This window comes from Cnephaeus nilssonii, assembly GCF_951640355.1.
Source record: "Cnephaeus nilssonii genome assembly, chromosome: 6".
In the NCBI taxonomy this organism is placed as follows: domain Eukaryota; kingdom Metazoa; phylum Chordata; class Mammalia; order Chiroptera; family Vespertilionidae; genus Cnephaeus; species Cnephaeus nilssonii.
Genome location: NC_137077.1, coordinates 22470147 through 22494730, shown reverse-complemented (window position 1 = coordinate 22494730; position 24584 = coordinate 22470147). Strand labels below are relative to the sequence as shown.

General features: G+C 36.8%; 2 protein-coding genes across 2 annotated transcripts; both read right to left on the bottom strand.

Annotated features, from left to right (window-relative positions):
- Positions 1-1595: 1595 nt before the first annotated feature.
- Positions 1596-6547, bottom strand: KLRD1 (killer cell lectin like receptor D1; the record flags this gene model as incomplete). The annotated part of the gene is given in 7 exon segments (XM_079775516.1): positions 1596-1719; positions 2315-2415; positions 3272-3274; positions 3276-3427; positions 4877-4942; positions 5094-5186; positions 6432-6547. Coding segments are annotated over 7 exon segments (546 nt in total). The 5' UTR covers positions 6439-6547.
- A 15502-nt stretch (positions 6548-22049) lies between these two features.
- LOC307102060 (uncharacterized protein CXorf38-like) lies at positions 22050-22990 on the bottom strand (the record flags this gene model as incomplete). Its single annotated transcript, XM_079775515.1, is given in 2 exon segments — positions 22050-22930; positions 22933-22990. Coding segments are annotated over 2 exon segments (939 nt in total).
- Positions 22991-24584: the final 1594 nt, after the last annotated feature.

The window sequence follows — 24584 nt, the reverse complement described above, 5'->3', positions numbered from 1 at the left end:
CAGGTTGGGCTCTGCACACCTCATAGGTGATAATGTACAACTAGCAATTTGAACCTACATTTGGATGTGGCTAAATGAAAGCAGTTGACATTCATCCTGGACAGAAATTGTGAAAATGGAACATCCTTGGTTCATTGCAGAGGAAATCACTCTAAGCAAGAAAACAATCAAACAAAAGAAACAAGAATCCCAAAGGAAATTGTTTCATGGGAGGAGGACAGGGAGAGGGGAGAATTGGAACAGAAAACTACTCATTTAACTATAATCTTTTCTATACTGTGTTTAAATTGAATTTAATGTGTATTATTTGGAAATCATGTGGACAATAAAGCCAAAACATAAAATATCCAGGAATAACAATGTATGTTCGCTTAGTTCCAGTTAAACATTTGAAAAATGTTTTAGCCTGTCCTGTGTTGTTGTTGTGTTTTCATAATATAACTTAAATGTATTTTTCCTAAGTCAATCTTTATACATGAAAGTAAAGAGTTCAGCTTTTAACCTTGTTATATTTATATAATGACATATAAAAGATTCTTTCTTCTTCCTGGCTCATTATATATTAAAAATCAATTTGAGTTCTTAATTATTATTATTATTTAATTGAAATATAAAACTATTAAATACATAGACATGTCAATATAAATTTCTAAATATGTCTATACAACAATTAACCAAAAAGAAAGGAAATTGGATTCTGAAATCTGTGAGACTGTAAAAACCTCATCCAGATCTCAGGACTTGGACCTCATTGTGTTCCTAGCCCTTCTATGACACATTCAGAAACCCCTCTATAAAATGGTTCACTCCCTCTTCCACAAAATAAAGGGAATTGTTCATATTTTACACATATCATTTAGGAAAAGGTTTTTGGGATTGATTAGAGATTAAGATCTTCAATGCATGTGCAAATCTTTTATCGATTGATAAGGAAGAGTGAAGTAAAGAAAGAGGTGTTGTCAATGTATGTGATCAGGACTTGGAGTCCCTTTACCCTTGCAAATTCTGAAAGCAACCAATCAGGAATCACATATTTGACCAAAGACTTAAAATCATCTTACAGAACTCAGGAGCATCAAGAGAAAACACAAATGTGTGCCCCTCTGGAGCTGAAATATACACCTGAGGAAACTGTTATATGGCACTTTCAACTCTACATTAACGCATGTAGAAGTATAGGTATCCAGAAAGAACTACCAGAAATGTGAGATGAAGATAGGAATTCCCAATATAGTACTCCACACAAAGGTCTGAAATGATGTTGGTGTATATTATTTAATGTAAATTATTTTCTTTAAATTTCTGCAGAGAAAATTTACCAGAATGTATACATGACAATATTGATCATATGCACTAAATCAAAATATTTATGAAATTATTTACTTGAGGTTTTATAATTTCAGGTATACATGCATGCATTTCATCAATTTTAAAACACATGTTTTGAAATATATGAAAATTGTATGATAAGATATAATATGAAACATTTTACAGATCTCAGAAATAGATAATTAGTAATGATGTAAGAGGTAGACTTACCATTCTTAGTAATACTGGACCTTCATTGCCCACCCTTCTGCCCTCAGCAACACCTACTAGTAAATAAGCTGTTGTTTACAGATATAATAATTTTCTTCTGTGCAGTGTTCATTCAAAACAGTGTCGGGTGCGTTATACATCATGCAGTTTCCTAAATCTAAACGGTTAGTGAATGCAAATCTGTAATGAAAAATAAAATGTTATATAGAAAAGGAAATTAAAATGTTCTATCTGAAAAAAAAGATGTATTTGCTAATTTAGTCCAGGAAAATAAATCAGAGCATAAAAGTGTCATTGTATGATGCTACAAATACCATGTTTGTGAGTCAAAGCAATATTCCAAGATTACAAATATACAGAAAATAAACTCAGATAATATAAAACATGGGAGGATGCTGAGAATATTAGATCCCACCAGAAAAAAAGAAAAGAATGGCTATCCTGCTTTTCCTGGACAGTTTATGTGTGAGAGGGCAGCTTTTTATCTCTTACATTGTTGCTAATTATCTGCTCATACAAGTCCTGGTACCAAGGTAAAAAGAAAAAGTCAAAACCTATTTTATGGTCAAAAGTACAGTAACTTATGTCACTTGAGCATTTATGTGGATGTTCTAGGTAAGGGTAAAACTGTTGTTCTCTTGTACTTAATCTCTTTTGTGTATTCTCATGCTCCAAACAGGTTTATCTTAGTTACAGTGTTCCTGGAATTTATATTCTCTGAGTACTAAAGATAAACACATATAGAACAGGAAGGGCTTGACCGTCAGAAACTTACAGATCTTTGGAGAAAACAGAGCCATCCTCCCACAACCAGACATGATGTTTGTCAGAGTAAGAGAGTCCAATCCAGTAAAAACTTCTAATGTGTTTTATAAGCTGATTCTTTAAATTAAACAGAGACAAATAAATTAATCGAATTTGAATCTACTCTACAAATAAAGTACTTTCAAGAAAGTTAGTGTACAGAATCATATCAAGACTCTAAATCAATCAAACTGAAATCATTTTTAAAGTCTAGTACAGGAAGTATGGTCATGTCTCATCATGTTCTCACATATGAGGTCCATTCATTTATGGAGAAAAAAATATTACAAATCTCAATTCTTGAATGAATGGAAAACTTTATAAAGGGGTTAGATTTTCATGGAACAGTTCCTTCACAGAAGATCAACCATAAAATTTGATTCCAAATCAAAAGCATCTTGAGGAATAGTTTTTCAGATATAACCTTTTCGTCCTATACTCCCCAAAATTTCCTCATGAAACTGGAGAACTCTTTCACTTGTCTTAAGAGTTGGATAACTATTATAATCATGCTCTCATATTCATTCCTCCGTATATTCCAGAATAATCGCAATGGCTATATAGTTACAAAAATTATATATTCAATTAAAAAACTAAAAATTGCAAACTTGCTTAATTGGTTCTTTAAATAAAAAATAATGACCTATTACTCATTTCTTCTTTGATTTCTCTCTAAAATGCCTCTTCTACTTTATCTGGTATCTATCTTAACTTTTATTCCTATAATATAAATTTTTGAGAAATTGTGTGTTGGTTTTATAATGATTGTTCTAAGGAATAAAAAATTAGTAAGTCATTATTAGGTCAAATATGACCATCCATTTACTATCTGAAAAGGCTTGAATCAAAGTAATCAGCTTACTTAGACAATATGTTATTCTAAGCCAAAGACAATATAATATTAAAAAAAAAAACCAGAATTAAATACATGCCAGCTCATCTCTGTTTTTCAATTGAAGTAGACTGGAATTCTGAGAAGCACAGAAATCCCTACTTTCAGCCCAAGTTTTTTTTTCATTGGAAATGAAGTAACAGTTGCATTGGTACCCAATCCACTTCTCTTGGCAAAAACAGCAGCCAGAGCCTAAAAGAAAAAAATAAAACTTGACTAATGACATTGGAGATTCAATTTTTTTAAGCGCTATTTTCTCATTCAAAATTCATTTTATTTTTTTCTACAAATATTTTTTGAGAGACTACTTCAGAGGATAGCCATGTGAAAGAATCATGGACATTATATTCTAGAGATAGCATCAGAATTATCAATCTTTTATTAATCATATTTAATGCGAGTTTGGGTAAATATACATAAGAAATTCAGTATGTTAAAACATCCTATAGCAGAGTATAGGAAGTGACCCAAAGTTGAGCTCTGCTGTGTGAATAGGATTAATTAGATGGAAGAGATATTTAAGGGAGAAAGACATTTTAGCATATTTCCTGAGTTAGAAATAAATATGGTACATTGGGAGAATTATGATATATATTTTAGACATTTTATTTTCAAACTGAAGATAAATAAAACAATTAGTTTGAAGACCAATGATACAGTTAACTGATAATAGTGTCTTGAACATTTTATCCTCAGAGATAGGCATAATGATACATGGTATGTACTCAAATCTTTGCCAAGTGAATGGTGCTCAAATTATAGAGTAGAATGGTCATTATGTGGGGAGGGGAGTGGGGGAAATGGAGAGAAATTGGAAATAAACTTCCAGTTAGAAGATCAGTGTTCTGAGGGTCTACTGAATAACATTGGGATTACAGTTAACAATACTGTATTATACACTTATAAGTTGCTAAAGGGTAGATCTTAAATGTCCTCAGGACAAAAAAGAAATGCAATTTTGTGACATGATGGAGGTATTAGCTAGTGCTACAGTGGTCATCATATTATAATATATAAGTGTATCAACATCATCACATTGTATATTTTAAACTTATACTAGCACAATGTTATATATCAATTATATCTCAATAAAGCTGGAAAATACCTCAAGAAGAAAAAGATAAATAAAATACTATTTGATCATAGAAGATGATGAGACAACTTGGGGAGAATTTGGGAAAATGCATTTTAAAAGAAATTGGACTGAGTTGGCTTACAATGGAAAAGTAGGCTCAGATTTGTAGAAATCTCTGCACTATATTCTGAGTCATGTAAGAAATGAAGCTAAGGTAAAGAGATATATAAATATAAGTTATGAGCAAACGCTGGCAGGTAATAAGGATTAGCTGTAACATATACTATAATTTGTTTTTGATTTGTTATTTAAACATTAGCACTCATACAGGAAAAACATGTCATTCAGGCCAATATTTTCCTTATTACTTAAATATATAAATGATGTACATTCGATGTAATTTAATAATTCTTACATTAGAGAACAAAGAAATGAGACTATTCTACAATTAGTCGATCAACTTGTCTTTTACTAAGTGTAATATTCCATCACACTTCTGTGTGAGAAAAACAAGAAACTATTTTATGCTCTATCAAAACTAATATTTTCCAAATTATGGAACCTACCTTCCCGAGGTTCCACGGTGGTGGGTCCTGGAGATGATGTTGGCAGAATACTTGATTTAGTAGATGCTTTAAGAAATAATTAGAAATTTACTTAATTAGATACAGGTTTATAAAATAGCACAATATCATACATTAGTAAAATGAAATCTTTCTTATTGAATGGCTTTATTTCAGTCTTGATCTTTACTGGTATATATACCTGCCTATAAAAGCTTACCATTTTTCAGCAAAATTCCTAAAGTAGCCATCAGCACAAGGCATGTTACTCCTAAGATCCCAGAAATCAACCTCCATGGAGTGCTCTGAAAAGCTGTAGAGAAAGAGAGGTAGAGGGATGAGTTAAATAACAAACTTAGGAGCTAAAGTGCTGATACGCAGAAACCAGAGAGAAAATCTAAAAATTTATTCAGTTTGAAAACCCAACTGTCTTTGCAATGAAACATTGGAAAATGAAGACATTCCATTGAGAATTCCACCCAAAAATAAACATTTTATGTAATGTACTTTATTCTTTAGGAAGGTTATCCATATCTTTTCTTCTTTACCAGCTCTTTCTCAGAAAGTGAATTCAACATTTATTTTTAATTTGGCAAAGAAGCCCAGAGATCTGGAGTAAGAAGAAATGAACAGGCACCAAGCTCTGTTTTATGGGCTTACAAAACAAACATTTACTTTAATTTTCTCAGTAAAAATCACAAGATAGTAGTATGATTCCCATTAGGTAGATGAGAAAATTTAGAACTTATTATTAATGTTATTTTCTCAAGGTATCAAAGCTAGTAAGTACCCAAGTCAGAAATCAAACGAAAGTTTGTCTAGGACCAGAGTCTTTATTTAATATATTCTGTCATTGTCACAACATACTTGGGAACATATCCTTCTGAGAAAGGTCAGGTGCTCCTAGATTTGTAGAGGTTTTACAGGGAAGAAAAAACATTGGAGTATCTGGATCAAAGCATGGTCAATACTTTGGGAGCTGGGTTTATAGCACATTGAATTATGATACATAAGCAACAATTTTTTGCAAGAACATTATATTACCTAATACCGCATATTACTTGCTTATAGCCATTTTCCCTATAACAATTCAACATTAGGAGATTCTGCATTAACATCAGCACACTCCCAAAATGTTGTCATTAACAACAGACCAATGTGTCAAACTGTCAATCTGGTTGGTGTTTGGATGTCACAACCCAAATTCAAAATTTTAAAATAGCGCTTGTAAGCACTGTATCCTAAATATGTGGCACTCTCTATTTATACTAGATAATGTGGCTCATAATTTAACCTGGTAAATTCAGTTCTCATTTAGAATTTAGACCTTTCCCTGCCATTAGTCACTTTTTAAACCTGTTGGAAAAGCCTCACAAAATCATTTCTAAGTTACAGAATGAAGAATCGGAGAAATAAAATTAAATGGGAAAGGCTGATACACGGGAAGCCTAACATTTTCCACATTATTTTCTTAAAGCATGCCCTGAAATGAGCTATACCCACGAGATACTCTTTCCGTTTATATTTATTTTTAAATTTATGACTCAGGCCGACATACCTGCCATGAGAAATGTTGTTCCAGTGTAGACACAGATAAGCCACGATGTTTGTTTGTTTAAGAAGAATGGTGTTGGAGCTGAAGGCTAAGAACCTGAAAGTTGTGTATGAAGAAACTCAAAAGGAAAAGAAAAAATTGTGTATTTTAGTGATATGCTTGATGTTCCGGAAACCACAATACAGGAAATTCTCACTACACTTGTGAATGCAAATTCTTTGACAATCAGAAGAAAAAAAAAAGTGAAAGGTTTTTTTGTTTTGTTTTGTTTTTTTAATGTTTGAACAGGGATCATCTTTTAAAAATATTGGGAAAAAAGATGGGCACACCAAAGGTAAATTTACTTAGTATAATAAAGTGCCACAAGAATTTTCTTCTTTTAATAATGATAAACATTTATAATAACTGGCATTGAACACAGATTCAATTACTTGGCATATGTTAGCAGCACATTTGTTTCTGAATATTGCTTAATAATAAAGATACATAAATATCCTTATTCTTCTGATGATAACACGAAGGCAGAACTAAATACATGACCAAGGTCATTAAGTTTGAGACCCAGGCTATCTTCCTCCAGAGCACACATGCAATGTATTTCAAGTCAGACCTATCCCTCTGTGTCTATGTTTTGAGATTTTGATTTTTTTTTTTGTTATTTCCATCTCTCATTGTGTGCTTCTGATCCCTGCCTCATTAACCCCCGTATGGAAGGTGAAGGTCAAAAAGGTAGAACCAGAGTGATTTCCCATTACTGTTCCATCCATACACACACACACACACACACACACACACACACACACACACACACACCTGTGCTCTACAACAGCCTCAGTTGGTCTAGGCCCTCAGTGGTCGGCAAACTCATTAGTCAACAGAGCCAAATATCAACAGTACAATGATTGAAATTTCTTTTGAGAGCCAAATTTTTTAAACTTAAACTGCTTCTAACGCCACTTCTTCAAAATAGACTCGCCCAGGCCGTGGTATTTTGTGGAAGAGCCACACTCAAGGGGCCAAAGAGCCGCATGTGGCTCGCGAGCAGCAGTTTGCCGACCATGGGTCTAGGCCCACCCTTCAATGCCTCATTCAGATAAGCCCCAAAGTTTTTTTCAACATTTAACTCTCCATTGTTCAGTTCCCTTCAAGTTCCTTGAACTGCAGCTGCTTTATTACCCTTATTTGTACTAATATTTAAGTATTATATTTTTACTGTGTTCTGTCATTCAGATAGTATACTGATAGCTCAATTTACAAGTTTTTCTCTTCAGAAGAATAACCTCATTAGTGGGAAATTCAAATGTGAGACAAATGGATGAATAAAAATCTGAAGAGTAGAGACTTTTTTAAACATATTTTTATTGATTTCAGAGAGGAAGGGAGAGGGGAGAGACAGAGACAGAGACATCAATGATGAGAGAGACATCATTGATCAGCTGCCTCCTGCACGCCCCCACTGGGGATGGAACCTGCAACCCAGGCATGTGCCCTCGACCAGAATCAAACCTGGGACCCTTCAGTCCAGAGGCTGATGCTCTATCCATCGAGCCAAACCAGCTAGGGCGAGTAGAGACTTTTGAGAGTGAGTGGGTGGGTGGTTGAGAAAAGATCAGCCAAACATGGACACAGATAATAGTGTGGTAAAGGCCTGGGGAGGGGTGTGGAGGTGGGTTAGAATGGGTCAATGGGGATCCTATATAATAAAAGGCTAATATGCAAATCGACCAAACAACTGAACAACTGGTCGCTATGATGCACACTGACCACCAGGGGGCAAATGCTCAATGCAGAAGCTGCCCTCTGGTGGTCAGTGCACTCCCACAGGGGGAGTGCTGCTCAGCCAGAAGCTGGGCTCACGGCTGGCAAAGGTAGTGACGAATGCAGCGGTGGTGGTGGGAGCCTCTGCAGAAGCGCTAAGGATGTTCGACTAATGGCTTAGGCCCACCTAAGCTGGCAGTCAGACATCCCCCAAGACCTCCCGGAGTGTGAGAGGGCGCAGACTGGGCTGAAGGGCCCCCTCAAGTGCACTAATTTTGTGCACCAGGCTTCTAGTATATAATAATTACAACAATAAAGATTTTTTAAAAAATAGTAGAGGCCTTGATCTGTAATTAAATATCTGAAAATAAAATCTAATCTTTACCCACAGATGAAGCATACTCTCATATAAGTTTCTTGTTGTTTATAATATTTATTTTCAAGCATTATAGTAGCACCATAGATGAAACTCATTGTAAAAGATGGGCTACTCAACAACCAAAAAACAACAAAAAACAAGGAATGTGATTTTATTTTTCAGTGTCCATGAGTTAAGTTTTCCATCTGTTTAATTTACATTGTGTGCATAGAGATGCTTTCACTAAACCATGGGAATTGCTAAGAGATTGTAAACAATTGCCTGAGATTGTAAGCATGAAAACTCTTCATTCACATTTTATGCAAATTCAAGGTAAGAAAGCTAATTTAAAAGTGATCCTTTGTCTACTTGAAGTCTATTCAATTTTATTTTTAATTAAATTTATTGGGGTGACATTGGTAAATAAAATTATGTAGATTTCAAGAGTACAATCCTATGATACGCCATCTGTATATCACACGGTGTTTATCACCCAAAGTCAAAATTCCTTCTGTCACCATATATTTTACCCCCTTTACTACCTCCTGACACCCTCCCCTCTGGTAACCACGATACTGTTATTTATGTCTATGAATTTTAGTTTGTGTTTTTTGTTTTTTCATTTGTTATTTTCAGTTTTATGTTCCACATATGGGTAAAATCGTATGTTTCTTGACTTTCTCTATCTGACTAATTTCACTTAGCATGATATTCTCAAGATCCATCCATGTTGCCACAAATGGTAGTATTTCATCTTTCTTATAACTGAGTAGTATTCAAGAGTAAAAATGGTTTTTACTTGATAGTTACACTGCCCTTGTACTCTAGGAAATAAACAAAAGTGTTTCATTGTCCTGTATTGGTCCTTTGTGTGATAAAATGGTGAAATCAAGTCATATGCATATCACATGTATTTTTAGTGCTTAAAATATACAATTACATGTAAAATAAGAATATCTCTCCAAGCCCTACCCTGTTTGGCTCAGTGGATAGAGTGTTGGCCTGCAGACCAAAGGGTCCCAGGTTCAATTCTGGTCAAGGGCACGTACCTCGGCAGCAGGCTCCCCTCTGGCCTGAGCCCTGGTCAGGGTGCGTGCAGGAAGCAACCAATTGATGTGTTTCTCTCACATTGATAGTTCTCTCTTCCACTTTCTCTAAAAATTAATGGAAAAATATCTTCAGGTAGGATTTAAAAAAATATCTCTCTGCAAGTCTTTTTAATATATCTGAATAACATTATCATAAAAGCGAGTTTTATATGACACATGATATTTAGAGAAAGTATTTTCTGGATTAATCAGGGGAAAAAGGACAAACGAGTGACTCCTTTATTGAGATTTATAAGCAAAAATACCCAAGAAAAAACAAAAAGTGATGAATTAAAGTAACCAGGGTATAGATTATGTTTCTTTGGGGAAAATCTGGAAGCAATCACTGTGTGAACATGGTTTCAAAGCAAAAGATTCAAATTATAGTTAATAAAATACAGTAAAATCAGAAATTTTAAAAATATCTTTTATTCTTTCTATTTCAAGTAGGCACACAAATTTAATCAGTAAGAATATAAGTGGTTAAAATTTATTTGTGTAATGTTCATTACAATAAAATAAAATACACAACAATACATTTAAACGTACTTTCTTCTGTTAACCTCTTTTTTTCACTTTTTATTTGGAAATGAATATAGATTGACAGAAAGTTACAAAAATAATGCAGCATAGAGAGCTACCTTGTACCTTTCACTCAGTTTTCCCCAATCATGATATTTTACTTAGATTACAATATCAAACCCAAGACTTTGACATTAGTATAATTCACAGACTTTATTCAGATTTTAACAGTTTTATAAGCACCCGTTTGCTTTTAAATTCTTGTAACCACTACCACATGAACTCTGTTTTTATATCCTAGAAAATAATTACCAATAATTATTTTGTTACTCAGAAGTATGGTTGTTAAGGAAAAGGCAAGATATATAATGAAACCTTTTCTGTGTTTACCAACTTTCATTTTATTGAGTTGGTTCAGTAGAGGAGAATTTTAACCTTTATTGAGTACATCATTACATGCCTATTGTAGTCCTTAATGTAAATCTCTTACTAAGCATATGAGCACACATTAAGTGTATCAGTACATTTGCCGAAACCGGTTTGGCTCAGTGGATAGAGCGTCAGTCTGCGGACTGAAAGGTCCCAGGTTCGATTCCGGTCAAGGGCATGTACATTGGCTGCGGGCACATCCCCGGTAGGGGGTGTGCAGGAGGCAGCTGGTCAATGATTCTCTCTCATCGATGTTTCTAGCTCTCTATTCCTCTTCCTTCCTCTCTGTAAAAAATCAATAAAATATATTTTTTAAAAAAAGTGTATCAGTACATTTAATCCTAGTGAAGTATTTTGGCATGTCACTATTTTACTGACAAAGAAATGTATTAATGCACAGAAATTCTCTTATGTACAATACTTCAATTTGAAGATGACAAAGGTATACTTAGCAACAGGAAATCCTTTACATGTCTTCCACATCTGAATATTCTAGTCCTAGAAACAAAGATCCTGACATTCTCTTAAATTGAGTAACCAGTTTCTTCTTGGTCATTCACTTCCACAGATGGGCCTTTTCTAGGACTTGATTAGGATTTTTCTTTATGGGTATTGTTCTGGCTCTCTAACGAATAGGGATAATCACCTTGCGGCTCTAGTCAAATAAGGAAATATTTGCTATTGGTAGGTGCTGATTTTCAGTTCTTATTCAACACATTATCTTAATTGATCTCTGACATGTTACCCAATATCTTTGCAAGTACAATATGGGATTTAAATACTGCATTGTTTGTTTTACATGTACGGTAGCATTTCACAGTTGCCGTTTTAACTGACATTTACAAATTCACTCATGGATATTGACCAGAGACATTACACAAAAAGCATGAAATGTGCCAAGAGAACTGCTTTCCATCAAAAGAAATAAGCCGACCAACAAGAAATAAAACAAATGCAGCACCAATTCTGACTGCGGTTCAGGAACAGTTTAATCAGAATCAAATGAAAGAAACAAATGTGAAAGTTTGGATGAATTTAGATCTTTCTCATCACTTGACTCTGCCTAATAGCTACTTTATAAAATGAAATGTCTACACAGAAAAAGAAGCATTCAAATAACGGTGATCTAATTGGTAATGCACATTTTGGAAAAAACATTGGCATTCTGAGATTGTTTAGGGCATTGATTTTCAACCTTTTTCATCTCGTGACACACACAAGCTAATTACTAAAATTCTGTGGCACGCCAAAAAAATATATTTTTTGGCAATCTGACAAAAAAAATAGGTGTCATTTTGATTCATTCACACTAGACAATTGTTGTGTTGGTTGTTGTCATTTTTAAAAATATATATATTTTATTGATTTTTTACAAAGAGGAAGGGAGAGGGAGAGAGAGTTAGAAACATCTATGAGAAACATCGATCAGCTGCCTCCTGCACACCCCCCACTGGAGATGTGCCCGCAACTAAGGTACATGCCCTTGACCGGAATCGAACCTGGGACCCTTGATTCCGCAGGCCGATGCTCTATCCACTGAGCCAAACCGGTTAGGGCTGTTGTCATTTTTTTTATTTGACAATCTAAAGGAAAGGAGGTCAGTGCACCCTAATAGTCAGGTATTGCATGTTTAAGTCTGGTAGCACACAGGTTGAAAATCACTGGTTTCGGGTAAGGAGAAATTTATGAAACCAGAGTGAAGAAAACGTACAATTTGTTTCAAAATTTCTTAGTTTCAGCCCTTAAAGCTCCTCTTCTATTTAGTAAGTCCCAGCATGTGAGACTTAGGTGTAGAAATCTCACGTAGGAGATGCAAAGAGCTTGCTGGCTGCAGCTGCGGCTTGTCAATCATCACGTAACTGGAAACATTGTCTCTGTGGTGAGCTATTAGGTAGGCCGTTGGGTTCTCACTCTCAACACACAAAATGTGACAACTTTAAAGCTCAACTATTTTTAAAATGGCACTGAGCCTCTTTCTTGGCCTGTATGCAAAAATAGCTACAGTGTAAAGCTCAAGGGTCAGTATCTATTGATGAAATTTGGGCATAAAGAAGAAGAAACAAAGGAAGTAAAAGGATTCTGTAAGAGGAGTAAGTCGCATCAAAACCCAAGAAGTAGGGTATTCATATAAGTAAAAATCTTTCAGTCCAAAGAACTCACCTTTTAATGTTTGTACTTAACTCTTATCTGGTGAGTGTCAATGAATTTACACATTACCAAGTTCCAGTATCCTGAAATAAATCCGAGAAAAAAGAATCATAAAGGATTGTTGTTCAAATTTTATATGTTTTCTCATTATTTAGTAGAAAAGTAGTCTATCATTTATTATACTCAAACATTATGTATAAATCAGTAAGACAATTTTGGGGGATTACTATACACCAGTTTTGTGTTGGATATTTTAATCTTCATAACCTATGTTATTAATACTATTGTTTCTTAAATTTCATAGTTGAAGACAGAATATTATAGAGGAAATATGATTAAAGTTAAGTAACTAGCAGTGGCTAAGCTGAGCCTCACTAAGTTTGTCTACCTCTATAGAAAAATATGTAGGGAGATGCTTTACATAATTCTAAAGGAATATATCATTTTGCCTCAATTATCTTGGTAATTTTTAGTACTTGTTTATATATATACTAGAGGCCTGGTGCACAAAATTTGTGCATGGGAGGATTTTGGGGAGTCACTCAGCCCGGCCTGCACCCTCTCCAATCCAGGACCCCTTCAGTCAGACATCCCTCTTGCAATCCATGACCGCTGGCTCCATAACCACAGATGTATTAGATCAAGCATGTCAAACTCAAAGGCTAACAGGGGCCAAATAAACAAGGTTTAAGTTTATGTGGGCCGCAAAAAAACCAAAAGTTTCAATTTTCATAGAAACGTAGGTTTATTTCAATAGATATGCTGAATACAAAGGGCTGAAATAAATGAATAATCATTAACATAAAATAATAGAACTTTTTAATAAAAATTAATATTTTTTGAGCATTAACTTACCAGACACTGAATAAGTACAAATTAATAAGCATAACACAAATAAACCTATTTTTTTTTGTTCTCCAAAAGCGAAATATTTCTTGTTGCACACACCAAACAAGTCAGTCCAAGTGTAATGACATGGCAATCAGCTGTTAAAATATTCTTTGCTAGTATTAGTGGAGAGAAATGGTGCGCCTGCACGTAAGGTGTGTAAGGGAGATGAATGCAACACAATTATAGTAATCAGTCATAAGTGAACATCGTAGTTCATTATTAATAATTAGGTATCACAAGATATTGCAAAAATTAAGTTATGAAATTTTTATTAAAAGGTTTCTTACATACTATTATATTGGCTGGGCCACAAAAATATTCATTGTGGGCTACATGCAGCCCGTGGGCCATGAGTTTGACATGCTTGTATTAGATGTATATTATATGACAATTGCATATGTCCAGCAATATACCTATGTCAATGCATACACATTTGACTAGGTACTGCCGGATTGTCTTATGGAGGTAAAACACAGATCTGGACAATTAAACCAAATTGTCACCATAATGTTATGTAAGAGTGGCTTTTTTACATCTTAGCAAGCTTTTAGTTATGTGCTTTATTCCTGGTTTCATGTCTCCTGGCTTCAATGAATTATACTTTAATTTTTTAAATATCTATTTGTAAACACTAATATCAATTTGTGAATTTTATGATGCTTTCAGATATAAAATAATTCATGTGAAAAGGATATTGACAACAAGGTTGATGATCCTTTTAAGAACTTATTTGGATTTCTTTGAAGTTAGATTTGAGGAAGGGGAGATTTTATCTTGCTACCTCCTTCTACTGTTTGTGTGTTTATATGTGTGTGAGAGTGTGTGTGGTGGGAGAGGTGAGAAATCTTTGACCAGAGAGACATAAGTGCAAAATAAGCATTATAATTTGGCCATAGCAATTAAAAGATATTTAGTATTCCCTATAAGTGAGCATTATTGTTAAGTAGGTAGGACAAGGGTCTCAACAATTCTTACTAAATGCTATTTTGTAATGTTAAAATGCAGCATAGTATTTTACAGATCAGATGTAAACAGGATGAACCCAAACCAGGATAAATGTAGCCAACTGCAAACTTTCTATTGTAAAGATGTTTATAATTAAATTATTAAGATTTCCCCCCCACTATTATAGTAATTAACATCAATACTGGCTTTGAAAATATTTCAGACTAAAATTAATTAATTTAAGAAATGATTGCTGGTTACCTACTAAGTGCCAGACACAAAAAAAGAAACAAAACCCTTGTTTTGTGGTGGTTTTACTCTATTACCAGAGTCCAGCATTAAGACCATGCACATGTAAAAGAGTTTATCAGAAGGAGAAATATAAAAAAGGAGAATTTGAAAAACTGGGAATGTATAATGTGTGATAAAATTTCAAATCTGATGGTGAAGACTCACTGTGAAAAAGAGAATCGCATGCGGACGTGAAGAGTGACTGGCGGGGAGAGAAGCACCAACTGCTCTGTGGCTTCCATGCTGAGGAGCAAGACTCATCTGGCTTCTTTTGAAACAAATCTCAAATGTTACTGAGGATTGTATACTCCAATCCTAGATGGGCTTTCTTGCGCTAACCCTAGCTAAACCAAGACGGAATGGCCAAAACTCAGTCAAGAAACCTGAAATATTTTACTTTTTATTAGAGATTGTAATATAGATTTTTAGTTTGTTTCCAAATCAGATGAACCTACTTTTAATGGGAACTATCCAACATCTGTACACTGTTACAGATGTCCGCATTTCCCACGCTTTGCTCCCCTCCACCCAGTCCTCACTGTACTTCCCTCTGGCCATCACCACACTGTTGTCTGTGTCTATGAGTTATGCATATATGTTTTTATGGCTAATTCACCTTATTTCATCCAGTCCGCCATCCACCATCCCCTCTGACAATAAGTGCTGGTGAGGATGTGGAGAAAAGGGAGCCCTAGTGCACTGCTGGTGGGAAAGCAGACTGGTGCAACCCCTATGGAAAACAGTATGGAGTTTCTTCAAAAAATTAAAAATGGAACTGCCTTTGGCCCAGTGATCCCATTCCTGGGAATATAACCTAAGAATCCCGAAACACTAATTCAAAAGAATAAATGCCCCCTTGTGTTTACAGCAGTGTTATTAAAAATAATTAAGATCTGGAAACAGCCCACTTGCCCATCAACAGATGAGTGGATAAAAAATCTGTGTTACATTTACACAATGGAATACTACACAGCCATACAAAAGAAGGAACTCTTCCCTTTTACAATAGCATGGATGGACCTGAAGATTATTATGCAAAGTGAAATAAGCCAGACAAAGACAAATACCATATTAGTTCACTCAGATGTGAAATCTAATGAACAAAATAAACTGTACTCACACTTTTTGACAGGAAATACATCCAACAACTTTCTAGTAACAAAATACCACACACACACACACACATAAAGAATGATTGTGGGGGAGGGGTGAAATACAATTGATATATTTCTAAACTTTTTAAAAAGATTTTTGTGAGTTTATTTGAGCCAAACTGACGACAATTGCCAAAAAGCAAAATCTCAATAGATTGGGATACTGCTCTGGAGAATGGCGGGTTTGTACCTTGTTTTTATAAATTATCATCAAAGGGGAAGATGTAAGTGGGTTACATAAAATCCATTGGTGATAGATTAGGAAGGTGGGACAAAGCAAAGTGGGAAAACCTCTGGGATTGGATAAAAATGAAATGATGGACATGTGCTTCTTTTACATAGATTAATTACAGGGTAGTTAACATAGTTAACAGCTGACGATTAACATAATAACAATAAAGATGAAGGAATACCCAGACATTTTACAGGTATGTTATCTTAGATGCAAAAAGACAATAGGCTCAGTAAAGATCGAAGTTGATCTTTGTCAGGGAAAATACTGGCCTAAGACATGACTACCCACTATAAACTGATTTTAGTTAAATATTTAATTTCAGACCATCCTTTGTTGTTACTTTAGGTCTTTGAGTTTGTACAACCACTATGCAGACCTTTCCTGAATTAGTCAGATTAGCATGTGGCCTTTTTTTTTTTCTCATCCGTGTATCCCCCTTTTGGTCATAAATCAATCCAGAGGATGCATTGATGACCAACCTTTCGGTTGGATAACGGAGTCACACGGTGCAAGGAAGACTCATTCCTAGGAAGTCTCCATGTCAGCATTTGTCTTGCTGAACAGGGTGGACCACTGGGGATGGGGCAAGACTATAACTTTAGATGGCATTCAAGCTCGAATTTATTTTTTTTTTAAAGGCAGGTAAATGGGAGGCAGTCAGATCCTATATGTTTTTAAAAAGTATTCTGGATCATTTCTAATTTTTGAGCCACCATGATCTGAGTCTTTTTGCTGAACCACATCTACCAGGGCATACAGTAGGCTGTCACTAAAAAAAAACAAAAAACTGAAAAAAAAGGACAATAAAAAAATAAGATATGCATTACAAAATATTAGAGAAATACATCAAAAAGTTACATTAAAACTTTTGAGGTGACAAATTAGAGTTCATTATAAATTTATTCTCACATGTCAATTTATATCATTTTGAATATTTTTCAGCTCCAAATTTAACCTTTGATATATAAAATCACTGTTTTGCGTTTTGCTCTTTGAAAACTCCTAAGTTATGGAAGAAATAATCTATTATGATTTATACATTTAAAGAAATGTTTATTCTTAGGGTAAGAATAACTTGTGAGACTAGTTTAATGTACAAACATGCAAAGCATATAATACCTAATAAGTTCTCAGAAAATCTATGGGATATATATATGTGTGTGTGTGTGTGTGTGTGTGTGTGTGTTTATATATATACTCACAAACATGACTTCATATGTTAGAGACTATTAATTATAGTATATCTGAAGATTAAACTTTACTGGAAATGATGTCTGAATTCTGATATGGCCCTGGCTTTTTTGGTCAGACCTCATCAACACTCAGTGCACTCTGTGTGGGTAAAAAGGTCTACTGCACAGAACAAAATATTTCCAACCGCAGGCCTACTCAGTGCTGCTTGAAATAACTTTAACGCCTACAGTAGCCTTGATATGACCATACGATTTGAGGGATGAGGTGAATGGGTAGTGGGCAGAGAAAATAGCATGCGTGATAAAAACAAAACAAAACAAAACAAAAAAGACCAAGAAGCTACATCAAAACAATTTACCTGGTCAAGGAATGAAAGATAAAGATTAAGAAAGAGAAAGACCAAAATGGAGGTGTACATCCTAGGTGTGGGTGGTCGTTATCACTTTAACAATCATTGTCTGCATCATTATTGTTCAGACAAACATGACCACAGGAAGTCACACTAAATTCGAAGTCCTAACAGCTTTTACCCCTGAGAGAGGAAAAGCAAAGAGAAAAGCTTGTCAAACAAAGAAAAACAACATGAGGAGCATAAAGCATTGGCTAGACTGTAAAGACTGGAGTTATATTCATATGAGGACTTCTTTTACCCTCACACCTACAATGCGGCCTTACATCTCACAGCCTTGGCACCGTTTGTACAGCTTCTCCCCCCCAAATATTTTAGAGTCTGGTTTCTTCATTTCATTCAGGCCTCCAAATGTCACCCCCATGACTACTTCTCTGGTCACTCTTTCTAAATGTGAAATGATGCCCACATCATTCCATATGACCTACAATATTTCCTACAACAGATAAGCCAAAGTTCCTTTATAAAACCAACAACTAAAACTCAAAATCTAAAATGACACAGTATTGTAAATGTACTGCTATATGTGAACTTTATATTAAGTGTATTTTTATTTGATATTTTTGACTTTATGGAGAACATATTGTTTATTACATGATGCTGAGATTTACCAGGATTATAGACAATGTTAAAAGAATCAGAAAATTAGATTTTAATAAATACAGTGAAGAATAGTGACATATAATCAGCAGAGGGCTTGATTCTCAAATCAACAAGAATACTAAATAACCAGAAATATGAAAACTAAAAAAGGTTATAGATTACTGATATTTTTAAAAGAATTCAGGTAAAAGAGATATATTTGTATGGTAATAATTGTTACTCAGGATTCCAAAATCCTATTCATATAACCAAAACAACTAAAATAATTCAGATACTTGCCTGTATTAATTTAGATTCAAGGTTTCTCTGAATTTCCCTTTAAAACTGAATGCAATTTTGTCCCTTACCTGCTTTCCTCGTATCTACAATAATGTATACAATTTTCATATAATTCTATCTTTCAGTCAGATTCAGTCACAAGAACATGTCATTTCAGCAATTCAAATTTCCAATTTGACTATATTTCAAGGCCATGTGTAAAATCCAACTTATTCTCCTTACCTCAAGATTCTTACCTTCATCACTTCTGCAAAGTCCTTTTTGCCATACAAGGCACTATTTACAGTATCTAGGGATTGTGACCTGGATATTTGGGGGCCATTATCCAGCCTACCACAGAATCCAGGATGCCTCCAGGTTGCTCCCTGCCCTCGTGGGCCCCTTTTAGCCCACAAGAAATACACTCAGATATAGTTGATCCCCGTATTGCAGACATGTGATATGTTCCCCGTGGAGCTTTCACTACTCTGTCACCATAGGCTACTCTGGTGGGTATGGTCATGGTATCTTTTATTTATAAAGTCACTCCACATCCATCCTCCATGCTTCTTGGCTACATTCTGTGGTCTTGGAAGCTAAACTCTAATAACTGTGTCCCTTGGGCTTCCTTGCCCTCTGGCTTCTGGCTGGTGTCAGCCATTGGGAGACATTGGCAGGAGATCAGAAGGTAAGAGGAGAAAGCAGCCTGTTTACTTCTCCAGATCCCGGCAGTGACTAGACTCTCTCGTATGAATTCTTGGCATCTTCTGACACTCACAGTGGATCACAATGTGGTCATTAGCCTATGATGTCTTGCACAACATTGCCCAGAGTATATGTAGCTTAAAATCTATTTGACTTAATGTATTTCGTAAGAAATAAAAAAAAAGTGTTCTGAGAAAGTTCTCTGTGGTATTTTTCTAGAATATTGGCTGCTAAAAATACATTTGCTCCATTATTACTAAATAAATAAACCATCTATCTTTTGATATGACCAATGTTGTTGTTGTTGTTCTCAGAAAGAATACTAGATTTTCTTTTTAATTTAAGCATCATGCATATGGTCAACACACTAGGTAAGCAAAGGTGTCGTTGACATATCCAATCACTGTGCACTCGGAGTAGTATATTTCCAACCACAGTGTTGCCAGCACTTGAAATGGCATTTAGCACCTAGACCACTCAATATTATTGTAATAATTCTTGGAATCTAAGAGGGGGTGGGATGGTTATTGGAAAGGAGAATTAAATTCCTGATGGAAAAAATAAGTTCCTAACTGTAGAAGATACTGGAAACAAAACCTGTGTAACTGGCTAAGAAACAGTAGGTTTAGTTTAAAGGAAGAGAATGAAATAAAAACTGAGACTGACAAACTTGCATGTGAGGATCACTACCACTTTAACTGTGACATTAGTGTCATTTATCAGTTGGACATGCAGGATCACAGCTAATAGAAACACATAACCATGTAGGATAACATGAGGCTGAAGAATCTTTGATGTAATAAGAACAAGAAATAAGATGAGGATGAAAAATTCACTGATGCGAGTCATTCATATGACTATATAAATATCAGAGTCCTGTTCTAAATATGTATTTCTTGGAGCCTTTTCTCTTGCTCAGGTATTTTTAAGTAACATATTTTGTAAACAGAAATAATGGGCCAGTAAGTGCATATATAAACCTTTGTCATACTGCCTTTGTATGTAAAACAGAATCTTTTAAAATCTTGAACTTCTTAAAAAATAAAATATGATGGGATAAGAAAGTCTACAGAAAACACATTCAAGTACTCATATTAGAGAAACAGAAATCTAGATCATGATAAAAAATAATTTCTGAAGTAATAAGTGAATATACCATGATTTGAAGAATGTATCAAAAAAGCAATTTATTTTTAGCACTCAGTAGCAAAAACTCTATGCTTTTAGTGGTCATTTTAGTGAGAATATAATTCAAAACTAATGAATTATTTTTCAAATAGTACCAAGGGTTATTAAATCTACAGTTATAATGAAACACAGCCTATATGGAATACACAAGAGAAGCAACAATGTCAGAAAATGAAGAGAAATCAAGGTAGCTCTGGTTCAGGGATTGTTCCTATATATATTGTATGGACCAAAAGAAGCCAATCAGAGAAAGACAAATACCATAGGATCTTACTTATATGTGGAATCTAATGAACAAAACAAACAAAATAGATTCATAGATACAGAAAACAGACTGACAATTGTTAGAGGAGAAGGTTGTTGGGGTGCTGGGTGAAAAAGGTGAAGGGATTAAGCAAAAAAAAAACCACACCAAAACCAAAAAACTCATAGACACAGACAACAGTATGTATGGTGTTTACCAGAGGGAAAGGGGTGGTGGTGGCAGGTAGAAAAGGATAAAGGGGAGGTAAACGGTAACGGAAGGAGACTTAACTTTGGATGATGAGCACACAATTCAATATACAGGTGATGTATTATAGAATTGTACAGCTGAAACTTATGTCATTTTATTAACCAACTAGAGGCCCAGTGCATGATTGAATCATGCACGTGTAGGGTCCCCTACACGCTTTCGCTTTTGATCACGGGGGAGCTGGGTGCCTGTCTGCTGGTGCACCAGGCCTTTCAGAAGCCTCCGGCTCGGCAGAGGCTTCTGAAAGGCCTGGTGCCAGAGCAGACAGGCACCCAGCTCCACCACTTTTTTTTTTTTTTTTTTAGGTTTTATAAAATTACATTAAGTGTCTTTTAATGTAAAAATATTTACATTGAACACCCGCCCCCATCCTTGCCCCTTCTCTACAGATCACATCCATTTTTAAATTTTTTCCTTTTTTAAAAAAAAATTTTTTGTTAATCCTCACCCAAGGTTATTTTTCCATTGATTTTTGTTTTAGGGAGAGTGGAAGGGAAAGGGAGAGACAGAGAGCAACATCGAGGTGAGAGAGACACATCGATTGGTTGCCTTCTGCTCGAGTCCTGACCAGGGCCCGGGCCGGGGAGGAGCCTGCAATCATGGTACATGCCCTTGACCAGAATTGAATCCGGGACCGTTGGTCTGCAGGCTGACGCTCTATCCACTGAGCCACACTGGCCAGGGCCAGATCACATCCTTGATGGGCAGCCGAGGAAGCAAGAGCTCAGCTTCACTTGGGCCACTCCTCCAGGCGGCTAGGCCCTGGGCAGCGGGGACCGTGGCAATTCTGTCCCTGAAGGTTCAGAGGCAACATGGCCAGCTAAGCACCACAGCTGGAATGGGACAGCGGCACCACAGTTCAGGACACAGTCAGAGGTGGAAGACATCTTGGGTAAGAGGAATAGAGGAGGTATGAATGAATCTGTGAATCTCAGGCCTCCCCTGCAGCTGCCTGGACCCCAGGCTCCTTTGAATCCAGTTTTTGATGCTGTAGACACAGGCTGCCCAGCTTCTGCAGATCCTCTGAAGGACCGTTCCTAAGATCCTCATCGTTTCTTAGAAATTCTCTCACCGCTTCCAGCAGAGTTAGGATCTCTTCTGGCAACACCTCTTGTTCTTTCGCTTGAAGATAAATCTCTTGAAGTTTTTCCTTTAGAAATTCCATTTCGATTTCATGGACGTGGCTCTCACGCAGGTAAATGCCTGTTTCATAGTCACACCCATCTCGATGATCTTCCTCGGGGATGAGGACGGCCCAGTCCGATGTCAACAGCTCTTCTATTCTGGAGTACGCCTCCACAATCTCTGGGATATTACGGAATTCATTCAGAAAATGTTGCATCTTTATCTGGAAATCTCGAAGCCACATAGAAGATACCTTCCTCTCTGAAGAGTGCATGATACCGTTACGACCCTTAATCACCTCTGTGACTTTCTTTCGATCAACCAGGATGTGATTGCAGGCGTTGATGAGGTTTAAAAGAGCCACTGCATCACATTCCTCGGGTCCTGCTTTGTCTGCCAGTCCGCGGGGCATGAAGGCCTTGGCCACCTCCCAGGCGTCCGCGGGCCAGCGGCCCGGCCGGCAGTTGCCCCAGTGGACGTCTCCGTTTCCGTTGGTGCGATGTTTCAGGATCCCCCTTTTCCACTCCGCGCACACCTGGCACTGAGGCTGGAACTGGCGGCTGCGCGGGCTGCACCTGGAGCCGCCGCAGCAGGTGGCGCCCAGGCCCAGGCCGGGGGCGCAGGCGAGCAGGCCGCGGTGGAAGGCCAGCATCTCCCGGCCCACGAAGCCCTGCAGGCAGCTGCCGCCTTCACGCAGTTCTTGTACTTGGCGCAGTTGAGGCGAACCACCAACTCCGACAGCACCATCTCCCACTCCTGCCGCGGAGGCCACGGGGGCGGGGCGGGCGGCCCCAGCTCCACCACTTTTGATGGTCCGCGGCCTCTAAGGGGGGCTACCCTGCTGTTGAGAGGCGCAGGGGGCGGGGCTCCCACCCCCTGTGCCTCTCAACGGCCAGATCCGCGGCCGCTGAAGGGGCCTGCCTCGGACACCCAGCTGCGCCTCTCAACAGCAGGGTAACCCCCCTCAGTGGCAGCGGATCCCATGCCTCTCAATGGCCGGGATAGGCCACCCAGAGTCCCGCCCCCCAGCCTCCCGCCGCCCAATCATGGGCGTAGCGGAGTGATGGTAATTTACATGTTACGCTATTATTAGATAGGATGTCACCTCAACAAATTCAATAAAAATTATAAATAAATAAATAAATAAATAAATAAATAAATAAGGAAGTGAGCAAGATAGAGTCAGACATTTATTTTGTGTGTTTTTGAGAAGACCATACCAAAGCTCAACAATACCAATACCTGTGGATAGTAGGGAGCATGGAGATCTACCAAATGCCTTAATTTTAGCCATTTTGAGTGGCCTTACAATAAGATGTGCACCATTATTAGACTGAAAAATGGTCTGGAAAGCTGAAAACCTGACACTGCCAAAGGGACGGGTGCTACTTTTTCAGGTAAAGAAAAGACATTGCTAGAACCAGGCCATCGCTGCTCTTGAATATAACAATCCCATTTAACCAAGAAAGCTTGTTGTGTCCTTCTCACGCTGTTGTTGGTTCCAAGTTATGTCACCTCATAATGGAAATGTCAGGCCAAGGAGTCACAAGGCTCCATTGTTCATGTTCTGTTTTTAAAAGAAAACTGGATTTAGAGCCAATTAGTAACTGTCTGGCCAAAGAAACGTCACAGGTTGCCATATTCAGGAGACAACCAATCTCTATCCGTAAGGGACACTTTCAGGTGGAGGCTTTTTTTCTTTGTTAGAAGACTCCTTCATAAAATCATCAATTGTAAAAAGTTTGTATTCCCAGAGGATATTAAGATTATCAAGCCACAAAGGTGAAAAACGTGCTACAACTTGCCAGACTATTACCAACAACCACCCAAAGTACTCCGATTTGCAGGTTCACCCATCAAATAGCACGTACGCCCAATATTTTCTCCAACACCCAGTAAGATTCTAGGCTTTCTTGTTGGAGATGGGAGGGAAGGTGAAGAGACAGCAGAATTTATTTGACTTCTGGAGAAGTTAAGTATTATGAATCAACCCATGTAGTCCCAGGAAACTTTCCTTGGAGAACAAACTCCTGAATTCTGTAGGTGTTAATCTCCCACTGCCTTTACTGGCTGAGGTATAATACCACAGGTAGCCAGGCCTGATGAGACCAAGTATTCTGACTTTCCATCTAATAGAGCATTTTCTATATAGAGAATGCTTTGGACATTGGTGGGGAGAGACAGTCCCTATAAATCCTGACACTTGCCTCCCCACCCACACACACTAGTGGCAGATACCAGGGAGTTTGTACCTCTAGCACTGCTCTATATGGGTCTCTTCTGATCCATTAAATCCTTCCAGAACATATGAAATGAATAAATATAAGATGGGTCTCTCTCA